The sequence below is a fragment of the Sciurus carolinensis genome, chromosome 14, assembly GCF_902686445.1.
Source record: "Sciurus carolinensis chromosome 14, mSciCar1.2, whole genome shotgun sequence".
In the NCBI taxonomy this organism is placed as follows: Eukaryota; Metazoa; Chordata; class Mammalia; order Rodentia; family Sciuridae; genus Sciurus; species Sciurus carolinensis.
This window is the reverse complement of record NC_062226.1, coordinates 34569039-34582868: the sequence shown is the minus strand read 5'-3', so window position 1 is coordinate 34582868 and position 13830 is coordinate 34569039. Positions and strand designations below refer to the sequence as shown.

Here is a 13830-nt window from a genome sequence, read left to right as displayed (position 1 = left end):
GGCTAAAAGGGGCCCTGGTAAGTAACATCTAGTCCAAATGCCACAATCACCGGTGGAGAGACCAAGGCCCAGAGAGGGGAAAGGACCTGAGCAGGTCACACAGCAAGTTAAGGTCAGGCCGAAGAGAGCCAGGGCCGCCTTCTCTCCTTCTACATCACACACTAAGTCACAGAGCGCCCACTTATCAGTCACAGACACACGAGGTAAACAGTCACAGTGGGCACATGCCTCGTTCTGAGCCCTTTAGAATGACAAACATTACGTGCTCTTCCCTGGGAGGGAATAGTTAAAAAAGAATTCCCGTGGAACGATCCATTCCCAAAGCGTAAAAAAGCTACATGCACCTCTGTTTGCCCACTGTCTGCCCTGCTAAAAACTACATCTGCATATGAATCTAGTTTGCATCCAATTTTAGAAAACATACAAAAGGGGTTATCTACAGACACGGTTTTTCGAAGTCTTCCCAAAGCAACAAGATCCATGACTTGGCTTTTCCATCATCCCATGATCACTGTCTCCAAGACCCTGGGAAGAAAAGGGGAGACAGGGATTAGAGAAAAGAAGACCATGCTGTTATGATCAACCCTGTGTTAAATGGGAAGTGGAGGAAACAATCCTGAAGTTTACTCTCCTCTGCAAGAAAGGTGCTAGTGTGGGATGGAGGGACCTGGGGCCTCAGAAGGAGTCCGTGGAGCTGGCTATCTATCTATCTATCTATCTATCTATCTATCTATCTATCTATCTATCTATCTATATCTATTATCTATCTATCTACTGGGGATTGAACCCAGGGCACTTAACCACTGAGCCACATCCCCAGCCCTTTTCATTTTTCATTTTGAGACAGGTTCTTGCTGAGTTGCTCAGGGCCTCTCTAAGTTGCTGAGGCTGGCCTCAAACTTGCGATCCTCCTGCCTCAGCCTCCTGAGTTGCTAGGATTACAGGCATGTGCCAATGTACCTGGTTCTGTGGGACATTTTAGATCAGTGGGTGGATTTTCCAGGGAGGTGACTCCAGCTTAATACGAGAAGAAACTTTTTAACCACTGGAAAATGCCAGATGGTTGTCTGGTGGGAGTGAGCTCTGTGCTCCTGGAGGCAAAAGTTGCTCCATACTGCACGGGGTCAAGGGAACTCAACACCTCAATATAGAACAATGTATGTATTATTTTATGCAACATATATTATTACAATACATACATTAACCTATTTTATATAACTTGATAAAATAAAAAGTTAAGTATCAAGAGGGCAACTTTAAGGCCTGATTCCCTGGCTCTTTGCTGAGTTCTTATTTCATGGTTATACTTTCACATTTTCTTAGCCATTTCTAGGACCTCTAACTACCCACAGACACCTGCCCTTGAACCCCAGTGCACTTCCTCAGCCACACCTTCCTTTGTTTTCCCCAGTTCTGGATGTTTCTCCTGCCTCAAACCCGCACAGCTCCCCTATTCCCTTAGCACGATTTCTGGGTAATGAGGTTCACTTTTCGTTTTTCTGTGCATTCCATACAGACCCGACGCAAGGCCTTGCACACACACAGGTGCAACAGCAGAGGCTAAAGGCACTGGGGGGTTGAAGCCAAAGCAAAATCCTTCTACTCTTTTTGGGTTTTGTTGGTACCGGGGATTTTACCCACTGAGCTCCATCCCCAGCCCTTTTTACGTTTTGAGACAGGATCTTGCTAAGTTGCCCAGGCTGGCCTTGAACTCCCAATCCTCCTGCCTCAGCCTCCGGAGGAGAGCACCACTGCACCTGGCAAAATCCTTTTGCTTTTAAGAAACTGTCACACTTGTCTCTAATTTTTCCTGCTCTATCAAGAACCTGTTGGTCTGTCTTGGTGGTGGAAGCCGTTCGTGGTTCTTGTTCCCATCGCAGTAAGAGGGCTGTGCATCCCTGCCCTTTGGTCCTGTCAGAGGAGTGTATGGCGCCCCCACCCTCCACTCCAGCCACGCTGGGCAACAGCCAATGGACTGTAAGGAGGCAGGATGTACATCACAGCTGAGCAGAACCTTCCAACCAGATTGCGTGCTTGGCCTGGCTCATTGCTCGTCCCTCCTGCCACAGAATGGACCTAGTACACGTCGGGACTGTTCCTCCAGCTGGGTCCTGAATAAGGAGACACGGAGTGGAGCCACAGCAAACCTGGATCAGTGGCATGGAACGTGAGCAAGAGATAAATGTTTGTGGCTGTGAACCAGCCAGGTTTGGGAGTTGTTATATTGCAAAAGCGGGCTAATTAAAGTGATTCATTTCCCAGGTTCGCAGTTGCCTGTAGGCCGGGGACAGATGCAACCCCCAGCTGTCACCTGTGTGACTAGGAGGACTAAGAGCCACCTGGCCAAAAGAGATGCAGAGATCCTGCCTCCCTTCTCCTTCCCCCTGAGAGGCGTTGCTAAGCAGCACACAGTGCTGGGGCCAGCAAGGCAGCCTGGGAAGAGACAAATGAAGCCGAGCAGTCTTCTCTGCAGGAATGTTTCCACCTGGATGCTGTCTCAGTGACACTGTCTGCCCTCTCCCAGGGCTCAGAGGAAACACTCCCTCCAGCCTCAGAAACTCAAAACACCCCTGGCTTTTCCGTGTCATGGACACCCATGGCGTTCCCAGCTCTGGGCAGTGCTTGCTGAGAAATGCAGAGAAACGTGTGAGAACATACCAGAGCGTCCGCCTGCTCCTCTTCACATGACCCTGTGCTCCTTTTAAAATGACACATCTAAGAAGCCCCTCAAATCTCCTAGGAGGTGGGCGTTGGCATGCTGTTGACTTAGAAGGTGTACTTACTGCATCACAGGAGGCCCGCCGGAGCCGGGGAGCGGGAGCTTTTGTATCTATCCAGATCCAGGACGGTCACCGTGCCGTGGGACGTGGCCTCCCCAACCATGTTGGTGGCGTGGCACTGGTACACTCCTTCGTCTTCCTTTCTCAGGGGGTCGATCTAGAAATACAACAGGCATGTTTAGATAGTTGTATGTGGTGGAGAAAAATGACTTCCTTACTTAGTTCTTCATTTGTGTGTGGGGGCAGGTACTGGGGCTTGAACTCGGGGACACTTTAACATTAAGCCACGTCCCCAGCCCTTTTTACTTTGGGGTTTTGAGACATGGTCTTGCTAAGTTGCAGAGGCTGGCCTCGAAATTGCAATCCTCGTTCCCCAGTCTCCTGAGTTGCTGGGATTACAGGCAATATCGCTGGGCCTGACTTCCCTTATTTAGTTCTTTCTTTAAATTTTTTTTTAGTTGTCAATGAAGCTTTTATTTTATTTATTTACATGTGGTGCTGAGTATCGAACCCAGGGCCTCACACATGCCAGGCAAGCGCTCTACCACTGAGTCACAACTCCAGGTCCGCTTATTTAGTTCTTAATGGTATATCTGAACACTTGCTCCACTTCAGAATAAGACCAAGCTATTTCTCTTCTTGCTTTGGCTGCTGAAGAGCACACAGGGAAATTTCCTTCTTAGGGGCCCTCTTGAAGGGCATACTACCTATCGTGGCTCTCATTTTAACGATTCCTTTGTATTCCTGCCTTGTAGTACATGAGCAACTTGGTCCTTTTATTGAAGGTAACAGATTCAGATTATGAGGAATGTACTGCAAACAAAAAGAACAAAAATCTACTGGCCAAAGAAGGACCTATAGCATGTTCCCCTTGGGGGCAACCTTTACACAACACTGCAGATACAAGCTTTCCCCATCTTTCCTTCTAAGTGGGTGCACACTGCACTCCGAGTCCCTCAGCTGGGTGTCCCAAAGTGCTCACCACCAGATCCATGACCAGCTCTTCTCTCAGCTTTCTCTTGAAATCACTGCTTCTATCAAATGCAACGCACACTCCAGAGGGAGGCTACGTACACCATCCCCCTCTGAACGCACCAATTGCTGGTGAAAAGTGACTGTTTACTAGCCTCATTTTACGGCCCATGAAGGTCACAATAAACTGAGGCTCAGAGAAGAGCTGTCACTGCTCAACATGGACCCCTAGCTCCACACCCCATCAACCTTTCAAACGTGTGACATTCCCTTATCTGAGCAAAAATGCTGCAAGTGACATAATAGAGCCCGGAGGAGGACTTGAATGTGCCTCTTCCCTGTTTGTCAGTCATGTGGTCTTGGGCAGGTGTATTAGTTTCACAAGGCTGCTGTAACAAACTGTACGAGGCTCCACGGTTTAAAGCTATGCAAATCCATCATCGACAGTTCTGGAAGTCAGAAGCCCAAAAGAGTCTCAGTGAGCTAAAATCAAGGTGTGAGCAGAGTTCCTAAGGTCCTAGGGGACAATCTGCTGCTTTGCTGTGTACAGCTTCTAGAGGACAACAGTGCTCCTTGGTCTGTGGCCCCATCTTCCATCTGCAGTGTCGGCATGGGGGGTGCAGTCCTGCTCATCACACCACCCTGACTCTGCCTCCCTAGTCCTCATTTAAAGCCTCCCCGTTAAATTGGGCCCAGCTGGGTAATCTAGGTTACTCCTCTCCCCTCTGTTTTGTGGTACTTGAAGTTAAACCCAGGGCTTCCTGCACGCTAGGCAGGTGCTGTACCACTGAGCTATACTCCCATAGCTTTTTATTTTTTATTTTGAGATAGGGTCTCACTAAATTGTCCAGTCTGGTCTTGAACTTGCCATTCTCCTGCCTTAGCCTCCTGCGGCACTGGGATGATGGGCAAGCCCCCTGCACCTGGCTCCTCTCCCTATCTTAAAGTTGGCTATTTAGCACCACACCCCATCATCCACAGGTTCTGGACTTTAGGACAAAGACATCTTTTGGGGACCACAGCAGCAGACCCCTGTGCTCCCAGGAGGTATACAACCTGCCCTTCCCACTTCACAGCTACTGGATGGTCCTGTGAGAAATGGATAGGAACAGCTTAGAAAAGTGTCACTTGTTACCCAAGGATAAGGGGGGGTTCGTAGGGTCAGTCAGTAACACCCAATAGTCCTAAACACTCACCAAAATCCAGGCTGTGGCCTCGTGGTTGGAAGCTCGCACCTGGACAGCTACATTGACGTGGTCCCCAGGCAGCTCCTCCAGTACCTCAGTACCCTCAGGAGAGTGTGTGACCTACAGAGCATGCAGAAACCAGGAGCAGTTTAGAGAAAGGACTTCTGGATAAGGACACCTCGCAGACATCCTCGCCACCCACATGCACTCAGTGTCTAAAAACCTGAACCCTAACAGCTCGTTCCTGTTCAGTTGCTTCTGAAACCTAAATGAGCGTGGGGACAGCACCCCCTGCTGCTATAGCACGGATGCACACATCGCCACGAAGACAGCACAGCAGAGAAGGAATTCCACTTCTTACCAGGAGGGCTACAGAGCCAAGGTGACAGAAAACAAAGGTGACTGGTCTTCAGGAAGATTTGGGTTTGGAAGAGGATTGGGGCTTCTGCCATCAGCCAAGCCTGCCAACCACTTAGTTCCACAGTGAAGCAGGCTCTTGGGTCCTAGCAGCTGATGTGGGGATAGGTGACAGCAGAACTTTTTGGGCCCCTAAGGGACCGAATGGCACAGGAAGGGCTGCAACCCCCCCACCCCCCTGGGGAGAGCACTGTGGCAAAAGTTTTTGAGGCAGAGAAGTGATATACGAAGTATCTTTTTCCAATCCTCCGGCCCACATATAAAGATACACACACAAAGCGCTTAAAGAAAAAATATTTCCCACCCCAACTGTCTGGCAACTTCTGTCTCCGTCTCTCTCACAGACACGGGCACATGACACACACGCACAGGCACACAGATCTGGGAGAGAAATTACCTTCCTCCAGGTGATGACTGGGGTGGGCACAGCCCTCACCTCGCAGGACAGGTATGCCTGCGCCCCGGTGACATTGTGAACACTCCGGGGTGGCAGGATGACTGCAGGCGCTGGGGGGAGAAGACAAGGGAACACACCCTTTACCCGGGCAGGCCCCAGGCCCCCACCTCCAACACCGCCCTGCCTGCCCAGGGCCTGGCGGACCCGCCCTGAGCGAGGGACGGTAGATGGGAGCTCTCTTCAGACTGGAAGGTCCTGCTGCTCTTGGGACCCACCACCAGGAAACTGGCAACTCCCAAGTCAGTGGCAGAGCTTGGGTCTCAGCGTACTCCCTCCCCGCCCCTCCAGGACCCGGCTGCCATCTGCCTATTTAGCTACAGGACACGGGTGGCGGACTCCAAGAGCCCCAGTGTCACATCACCGATGGCAGAGACGTCAGGCAGATGGGGCTTTCTGTCTCCATGTCTAGGGGGTTTCAAAGGGGAATGCCAGGCACAATGGCTGCGACACCCTGAGCTGAGCCTCTGCCACCCACTCCAGATGCCACTGTCTGCAGAATGTGAACAACACAGGCGCCACAGACTCCCCAGCCCCAAGGTTGAAGTGCAGCCTGAAAACCCAGAGGCCAAGGGAGCAGAGCTGGGGCGACTCAGCAAATGGGGCGAATGTCACTCTAGATTGCTGGATGTTACAGGGAGGTGGGGGAGGGGGAGGGTTCTCTGGAGGGGACCTGAAAGCACACTGGCGTCAAGTCAGAAACCATGAGTTCATGCTCGGCAACCCCCGTCCTCCTGTGCCTGGCACCTGCTCTGCTCCCACTGGGCTGTGGATCCCAGTCCAGCCTCCCCGGCCTTCAGGCCCCTCTCCGGTCTCCCCTCAATGCCCTGCTTTCCCTCCGCATGGGTACACCCAGCCCCACAGCTCCCCGGGGGGACATCTCCCCCAGCCTGCAGGGCCCGGCTAGGAGCTTCACCCAGAACCAGGGGCGGCACCTCTTTGCTCTGCCGAGTCACAGCTGGCCTTGCAGTCCAGGTGTGTCTCCCCAGTCTCACCTGTGCTGACGGCAAGCTCAGCCATCCTGGCCTCTGGGCCAGGCATCCTGGGCAAGGTGAGAGGTGGAGGCCTGTGGCTCTCCACTCAGGCCTCCTCCTCTGTAAAATGGGGCAACACCCCTGCTCCCAGGCTGCTGAGGGGATCTGCCCACAGAATGAGTGAGGAAGTGAGACGCAGCGGGCGGGCCTCGGCACAGGCCTGGCACACTGACTAGACTGGAGGAAGAAATCCCTGACGAATAAGAGAACAAATTCATTCATTCTGGGGCCATCGAACTACGGAAGCCAGGGCTCCTGGGCTTTGCTTGGTGACTCAGAGACGACCCTGGTGCTCTCCACAGTCCTGCCCTGAGAGGGGACAGCCCTTGTCCCCTGGGGTATGGCTGCAATAGAAAAGAACTAAGGGAGGGAGAGGGAAGCAGGCAGGAGGCGGGGTGGTCAGAGCTGACCCACCTACAGAGTGAGCCCTTCCTTCCTGGGAGGACACTGCTGGTAAGGAAGCTCTCCTCCCCTGGAGCTAAAACCTGCCTCTCTGTAACTGCCAGCTGCTGACCCCAGGGCTGCCCTCTGGAGCCCATAGCCCCCTGGGTGCCCCACAGCTCCCCAGGGAGTCGAGTGCAGGGATTTCTCTCCCTGCCCAGGCTGCTCCCCTGCCACTCCTTCACCACGCCCGCCAGCCTGCCCTGCAAAGGTCCAGCCAACCCACGCTTACCAACGAGCCCAGCGCCTGGACTTCCAACCTGCCCTCGGTCACAAAGAGACCTACACCTGCTCTCTGGCAGGGACCCCATCTGCGATGACAAAGAGGCTAATTTATTCACATCCTCCTGCCAGCGCCTCCTCAGTCACACAGGCGCTGTGAAGCCACTTCCACCAGAGCCCAAACCCGTCCCCAAACGCCTCACTGCAGGAACAATCAGAACCGTGTCTTATTCCAGAGCCCCGGGTAGATTCCAAAGGGACACTCAATCACCGCGTTTCACTTCCGTTCATGTAAAGTCATAAATTTTAAATGAGACTTCATCACTCCCTTTCAGGCCTAAATGAATAAACCAGTAAATCACATTTCCTCTTTCCTCGTGTTTGGCTCTTACTCTCTCCCACAACAACAATTAAGGAAGACTGCCTGGGCTACACTGTCTCTGCCATGGATTTTATGGCAGGAAACACCATTTCTTTTTACAAAGAGACCCCTGCTTAAAGGAACATTGAACAATTGATTTGATTGATTGATTGATTTGCATATATGGACAGTGCATTCTTCCTGGGGTGTGGTTCTAAATTTTGACAAAGGCAGGCAGTCATGTAACTACCAAGATCCACAACCATTCCATTATCTCAAAAAAGTCCTCATGCTGTGTTCTGCCATAATCATCTGCTTTTAATTGCAACATGGCTGGTTTTAAATTTAAGACATTTTCATCTATAACAGCTCTTCATAGTCAATAATATTCCCAGTAATAGTAACAATGGGAATGTCGCCACTGGCTAATGCTGTGCTTGCTGAGCGCTGAGCAGGCACTAAGCCGTTCATCTTTGCAGGAATCTTTCCGGCAGTCAGATGGGGGCGCTGTCCAAAATATATTACTTTTTTTTTTTTCTTTTGTACCAGAGATTGAAACCAGGGTGCTTAACCACTGAGCCACATCCCCATTTTTTATATTTTATTTTGAGACAGGGTCTCACTAAGTTGCTTAGGGCCTCTCTAAGTTGTTGAGGCTGGCTTTGATCCTCTTGCCTCTGCCTCCCACGCTGCTGGGATTACCGGTCTGCTGCACTGTGCCTGGTTCCATGCTATATTTTAAAGTCCAACATTTATTATCTATATGGACTCCATTCTAAAGTAAGAGATTAGTTATTTAGGGGTTATGTGGGATATTCCCCCAAAATAACCCCCAGGTTCAAAGTTTTACTAGACGGACCCATAGGACTCAGCATAGGGTCCTACAGATGGCTCTAATTGATTTCAGCAAAGCATACAAAGCAGATCACCTAAGGGAAATGTCATGTGGGGAACCTAGGCTCCTAAGAGCTTCTCCCACTGGGCTGGACAGGGCACAGCCACGGAGAGAGACAACATGAGTCATGCATTGTGTGCCTGAAAACTCACCTGAGACTGTGCCCTTGCTTGGACATTGCCAGTCCCTGTCATTACCCCAAATGTGTGGAACTGGGATGCTCAATGACTACCAGAGGCAGGAGGGACAGTGTGCTATCTGGGGCAGAGGAACCCCACTTTGAAATCTGTCTATACCATGTCCCAGTGACTTGACTTGGCCCTTTCCCTTCTTTTTTATTTTTTTTTTAATTTTTTAATTTTTTATTTTTTGGTACCAGGGATTGAACCCAGGAGCACTTAACCACAGAGCCACATCCCCAGTCATTTTATTTTTTATTTTGAGACAGGGTCTCACTAAGTTGCTTAGAGCGTGCTAAGTTGCTGAGGCTGGCCTCAAGCTTGCGATTCTCCTGCCTCCACCTCCAGAGCCACCAGGATTACAGACTTCTTTAAAAAGGGCACAGGAGCCCCATCTCCCCTTGCCCATTCCCCTCGAGAAGGAAGAATTCCAAGACCCCCACAAATGTGCAAGTTTACAGGGGATCCAAAGTTGTGGCCATCTGTTCCATCCCCGGGGGCAGACTCTTCCATGGTGTCTGGTCTGCTTGCGACTCTCCACTGGCTGCTGGTGACAGGGCCCATCAGGCTTCTCCTGCAGGCACCAGAGGCCATGGCCCACAGCCTTCACCCTGGCACACACACAGCCCTTCACCTTACCATTTGCTGAAGCCACCATGATCCCCGGAAGAACCAGGCCTTTCCTTCCTATCTGCCTTTGACGAAAATAGTGTGGCGCTCAGGAGGGAGGCTGGCACCCGGTCAGCCCAGTCTCTGTGCCAGCTCCATCTCTCTAGCTCTTCCTTGCTAAATTCCTGTGTCCCTCTGCTCACAATGGTCCCAGGAAATCCCCCCACCCAAGGGCTAACCAGCAGGTAACAAGCTAGTCACCAGGTGTGCGTGGTTGCAGGAGGCAGTATCATGGGGTGAGCAAAGTAGTAGCAGAGGGAGACTCAAACACCTGGGGTCCGGGTGCCAAGCACTCAGGACTGGGCAAGTTGCTAACCATTTCCTCCCTGTCTTCAGATGAAGAGAGTGTCCGCTGCCCACACCCTTGGGGTGAAGGCAGATGATGGATGTGACTGCGTTAACTGTGTGGATCTGCAGAGGTGAAAGGGATCAATATGAATATTATCGTGTGTGGTGATCTGTCTCCCTACCCCGTCAATTAAATGGGTCCTTGATGGCTGGAATAAAAGATTTTCTCAAATGCCTCTGCGATTTCTTTAAAGTTAATGGTGCTAGGGAAAGAAAGAATCTCAAAAGTCATCCCCCAGGCCCCATCTGCTTGTATTAAAAAGTGCACAACCAAAGAGTTTAATAATCAACGTACTGAGCAGCCCTGATAATTTATGCTAATAGTCACTGTAGCACGCGGAACAGCTTAATCCCACTCCCTGCAGCCAGTGCCTCAAATCCCCTCCCACGGCCTGAAAGGCTTTTGAACATGAGGCCCCTTTCTTTGTCCCTCTCACAAAATGGCATTCGCTGCCTCTTCTGGTTACCTGGTAACACGGCACCTCGGGTTTCTAAGTGGAGCTGGAATTTCAACCAAGGTGAATTTTCTAAGATTCAGGATCTCAAGAGCTCACTGGGCGGCAGGGGCGTCATACACTGCAGGCAAGAGATGGATGCCAGGGAGCCAGGCAAACTTGGGCTGCCTTCAGCTGGGAGTGGCCAGGTGGCTCCAGGGAATTCCCTTCTGCATGTCTCAGTTTTCCCTTCTATTAAATGGGAGTGAGATCTCCCAAATTGAAAAAAAAAAAAATTGCAAAAATCCAGTAAGAAGATGGGTACAAAAGTGACGTCCAACAGTAAAGAACTATGTGTACACGGGCCTTTAATCAATGTACAGATCAAAGGATCACTGTCATTTTTAGGCAGTCTGGGGCATTTCAGAGCACAGAAGGAAAGAGCAGCATATAAGTCCCCAGACTGTTTCTCAGTGGCTCTCAGGGGCATGTGTCAAACACTTCTCCACACTGGGAGGGGCCTAATGAATACTTAAGGACTCCTCACTCAGGTCAAGTTGAGGGTGATTTTCTCACCAATATTAAAGCAGAACAGCCCTGCTCTGACTCCTGTTTTCCTTCAACCAGGGTCCCCAGGGGCATTGTTAAGAAGTGCTCCTGCTGTGTCTTCTGAATTAAAGATGGCTTTAGGGCAGCACCGAATGAGGTGTCAACTGTGCCTAGGAAAAGGAAACATCTCCCTGTCTACACCTTCAGGCCTTACCAAGACACAAGGGCAGGGTCCCACAAGCAAGTCAGCACAGAAGGCAGCAGGGCAAGGTGTCGGGGCTGAGGTGCAGGACAGGGATGTTGGTGGGAAGGACAGCTGAGCTCAGGAGCCCTGACGCCTGTCACTAATGAGGTCATGAAAAGCAGCTTCTGAATTGCTCCTGTTTGGCCCCAAGTACATCTTTATTTCTGGGGACTGAGCCTGGGGAGGGCCTCAGAGCGCATAGATCAGAGTGGAGAGGCTGTCACATTTACTTGTCATTTGGTAATTTTCAATGAATTAGGGGTATGGGGTTTCCATCTGCCATCTGTTCTTACTCTGGTAACCATGACAACCACCATCTGCCTGACTATCAAGTCCTGTCCTGAAAGAGCACGGGACAGGGTGTTGGACCCCAGGAGCTAGTCAGCCATCACTGGACATCCTGGACAAGTCCCCTGCCCTTGTTGGGTCTCAGTCTCCTCTGCATAATAGCAAATTTATTCTACATGTCTTTAAAGTGTCTTTCTCTTAGGAACAGAATACCACTCTAGGGAGAAATTATCTGAGACCATCAGCACTGTGTGGATTCTGTGGGGACCCGGTCAGCATTTCTTACATCTCCTGAATGTGGAGTAACTGTTACCTGTCTGCAGACAAAGAGAACTGTCTGTGAATTTAATGCTGAGGAAAGCAGATTATAAAAAAGCCAGTGTTCGGCACGAGAAGGAAAGAGACAGGACTGTTGAAGTGCTGCAGGGCAGAAACAAGAGTTCCAGGTAGAAGGGACCTAAACAATAGCTCCACAGGAGCTGACCTGGCCAGAGAGAAGAAAGAATTGGCCCCAGGCCACTCGGGGAGCCAGCCAGCTCTGTCTTCCACTGGGAACCCAGGGAGGAATAGCAATGACGACTTCCTGTCAACTGGGACTGCACAGAGCTGCACTTCACAGAGCTGCACTTCGTCTTTGTTTCCCAGACAGGAGTCTTCCTGCCCCATTTCCAACCACCCATTGACTCTCCTGGATTTTAGAACATCTACCTGGAATACTCTGGGGGAGGTGAGGAATAACACAATACTAGATACTTCTTAAGGCCTGGAGAAAGCTTCACCCAACCCTGAGGCTTCCATCTTGAAGCCTGTACTTGGTCTCCAGGACAAGGCCAGAATTCCTCCCCAGAAGCCTGAAGCCCAGGCTATAAGCCAGGTACCTGGGGACTCACCAGCCACAGGCTTACTCACCCTGAGCTCTCCACTGCCCTCTCCAGGCAGAGTAGACAGAGGCAGTTCTCCAAAACCTCACGCCACACTAAAGCAGAGGGGGCTAGCAAAGCAGGGTGCTTTGCTGGACATTCCTATATACTAATGTTTTGGTTTATCTCCGTTTGGTTTTTAAAAATTACACAGAGAAGATGGGCAACTATGACACCCAAGGATGGTAATTCTGCAATGTTACTGAAGTTTAAGTTTCTAAACCCCTAGCAATGCATAATTTTCTATTCCTTTTCTTAAAGCTGGACTCTTACAATTGTATGTGTCTTAGACCCACAAAACCTGGGTCTGCCTCTCATTGCACAATAATCTTTTCAGAGCTTAAGTCTCCAAAGGATTCACCTGTCCTGGGTGGGAGCACCCTTAGGACCCTAGACTGGGCTTCATGCCACACCCAGGTCCCTGGTGCTCTGTTCTGATCACTCCTGAGTTTCTGCAAAGAGCTCCTGATCTTCCAGTAGCCTCATATTCTTTTCCTCTCCATTCAAACAATCCGCTTGGCACAGGGCACCTGGGAGCACCCAATGGGAGGCCCTTTCCCCAACTCCCAGTTTCCCTGGGACAAAGAGACCAGCCTGCAAATCACTGTATGAGTAGGAACTTAACTACCAAAAAGGGCAGCAGGCTTATCAATACTTCCTCTTGCTCCAAGGTTGGTGTCTCCAAAAATCTGAAAAGGAGGCGCAGGATGTGGATTTCCACCCGGTCTCCCTGAACACCAGCAAAATGAGAAATACTTCTCCACAAGAGGGAACTGAAGCCTAAGGCATCGAAGTCTACCGTTGTGCAAGAGGATCCTTTGCTCTCCACCCTCGAGGATTGAGGTCCCGTTTTCCCTAACCGCCAGGGCCCTGCAATGCCGGAACCCCCACTCACCGAACTCGCAGGGGCCGTCGCGCGCCTTGTGAAGGTGGCCGAAGTGCGCGCGGAGCGCGTGCCGAGCGCGCAGACGAAGCGCGCATACGCTGGGGTAGGAGCGGCCGTCGGAGCCGCAGACCGCACCGCGCTGCGCGCACACGCAGAGACCAGTGCCCTCGGGCGCCGCCCCTGCGGCCTGGCTCGCGCACACCAGACCCGGGGCGCAGCGCGCACCCGCCCGCCCCCCGCAGCTAGCGCCCTCCGCGCCCAGGCAGCGCGCGCAGCAGCCGCACTCATCGCGCGCAGCGATCGCAGCCTCTGGGCAGCGCGTGGGCGCTGGGCAGTGCTCTGACCGGCACGGACCGCACTCCGCGTGCCGACCTCCCCCGTCCCGGAGCCGGAGGCCGGGGACCAGCGGTGGCAGCAGGAGAAGCAGCGGGAGCAGCGGCGACAAGCACAGCATGGCCTGCTCCGAGACGGCAGTGGCGCCTCTGCTTCGCGCTCCGCTTCTTGCGTGCGGCACAGCCACCCCTCCCGCCCCGCGGCCGCTGATTGGCCG

General features: G+C 51.8%; 1 protein-coding gene across 1 annotated transcript; it reads right to left on the bottom strand.

The window, feature by feature from the left end:
• Positions 1-13734, bottom strand: Igfbpl1 (insulin like growth factor binding protein like 1). Its single transcript, XM_047525692.1, has 5 exons — positions 13290-13734; positions 5754-5863; positions 4949-5059; positions 2784-2937; positions 1-525 (listed from the first exon to the last, which is right to left on the bottom strand). The coding sequence occupies exons 1-4, from the start codon at positions 13732-13734 to the stop codon at positions 2788-2790; spliced, it is 816 nt and encodes a 271-aa protein (XP_047381648.1). The 3' UTR covers positions 1-525; positions 2784-2787.
• Between the last annotated feature and the right edge of the window lie 96 nt (positions 13735-13830).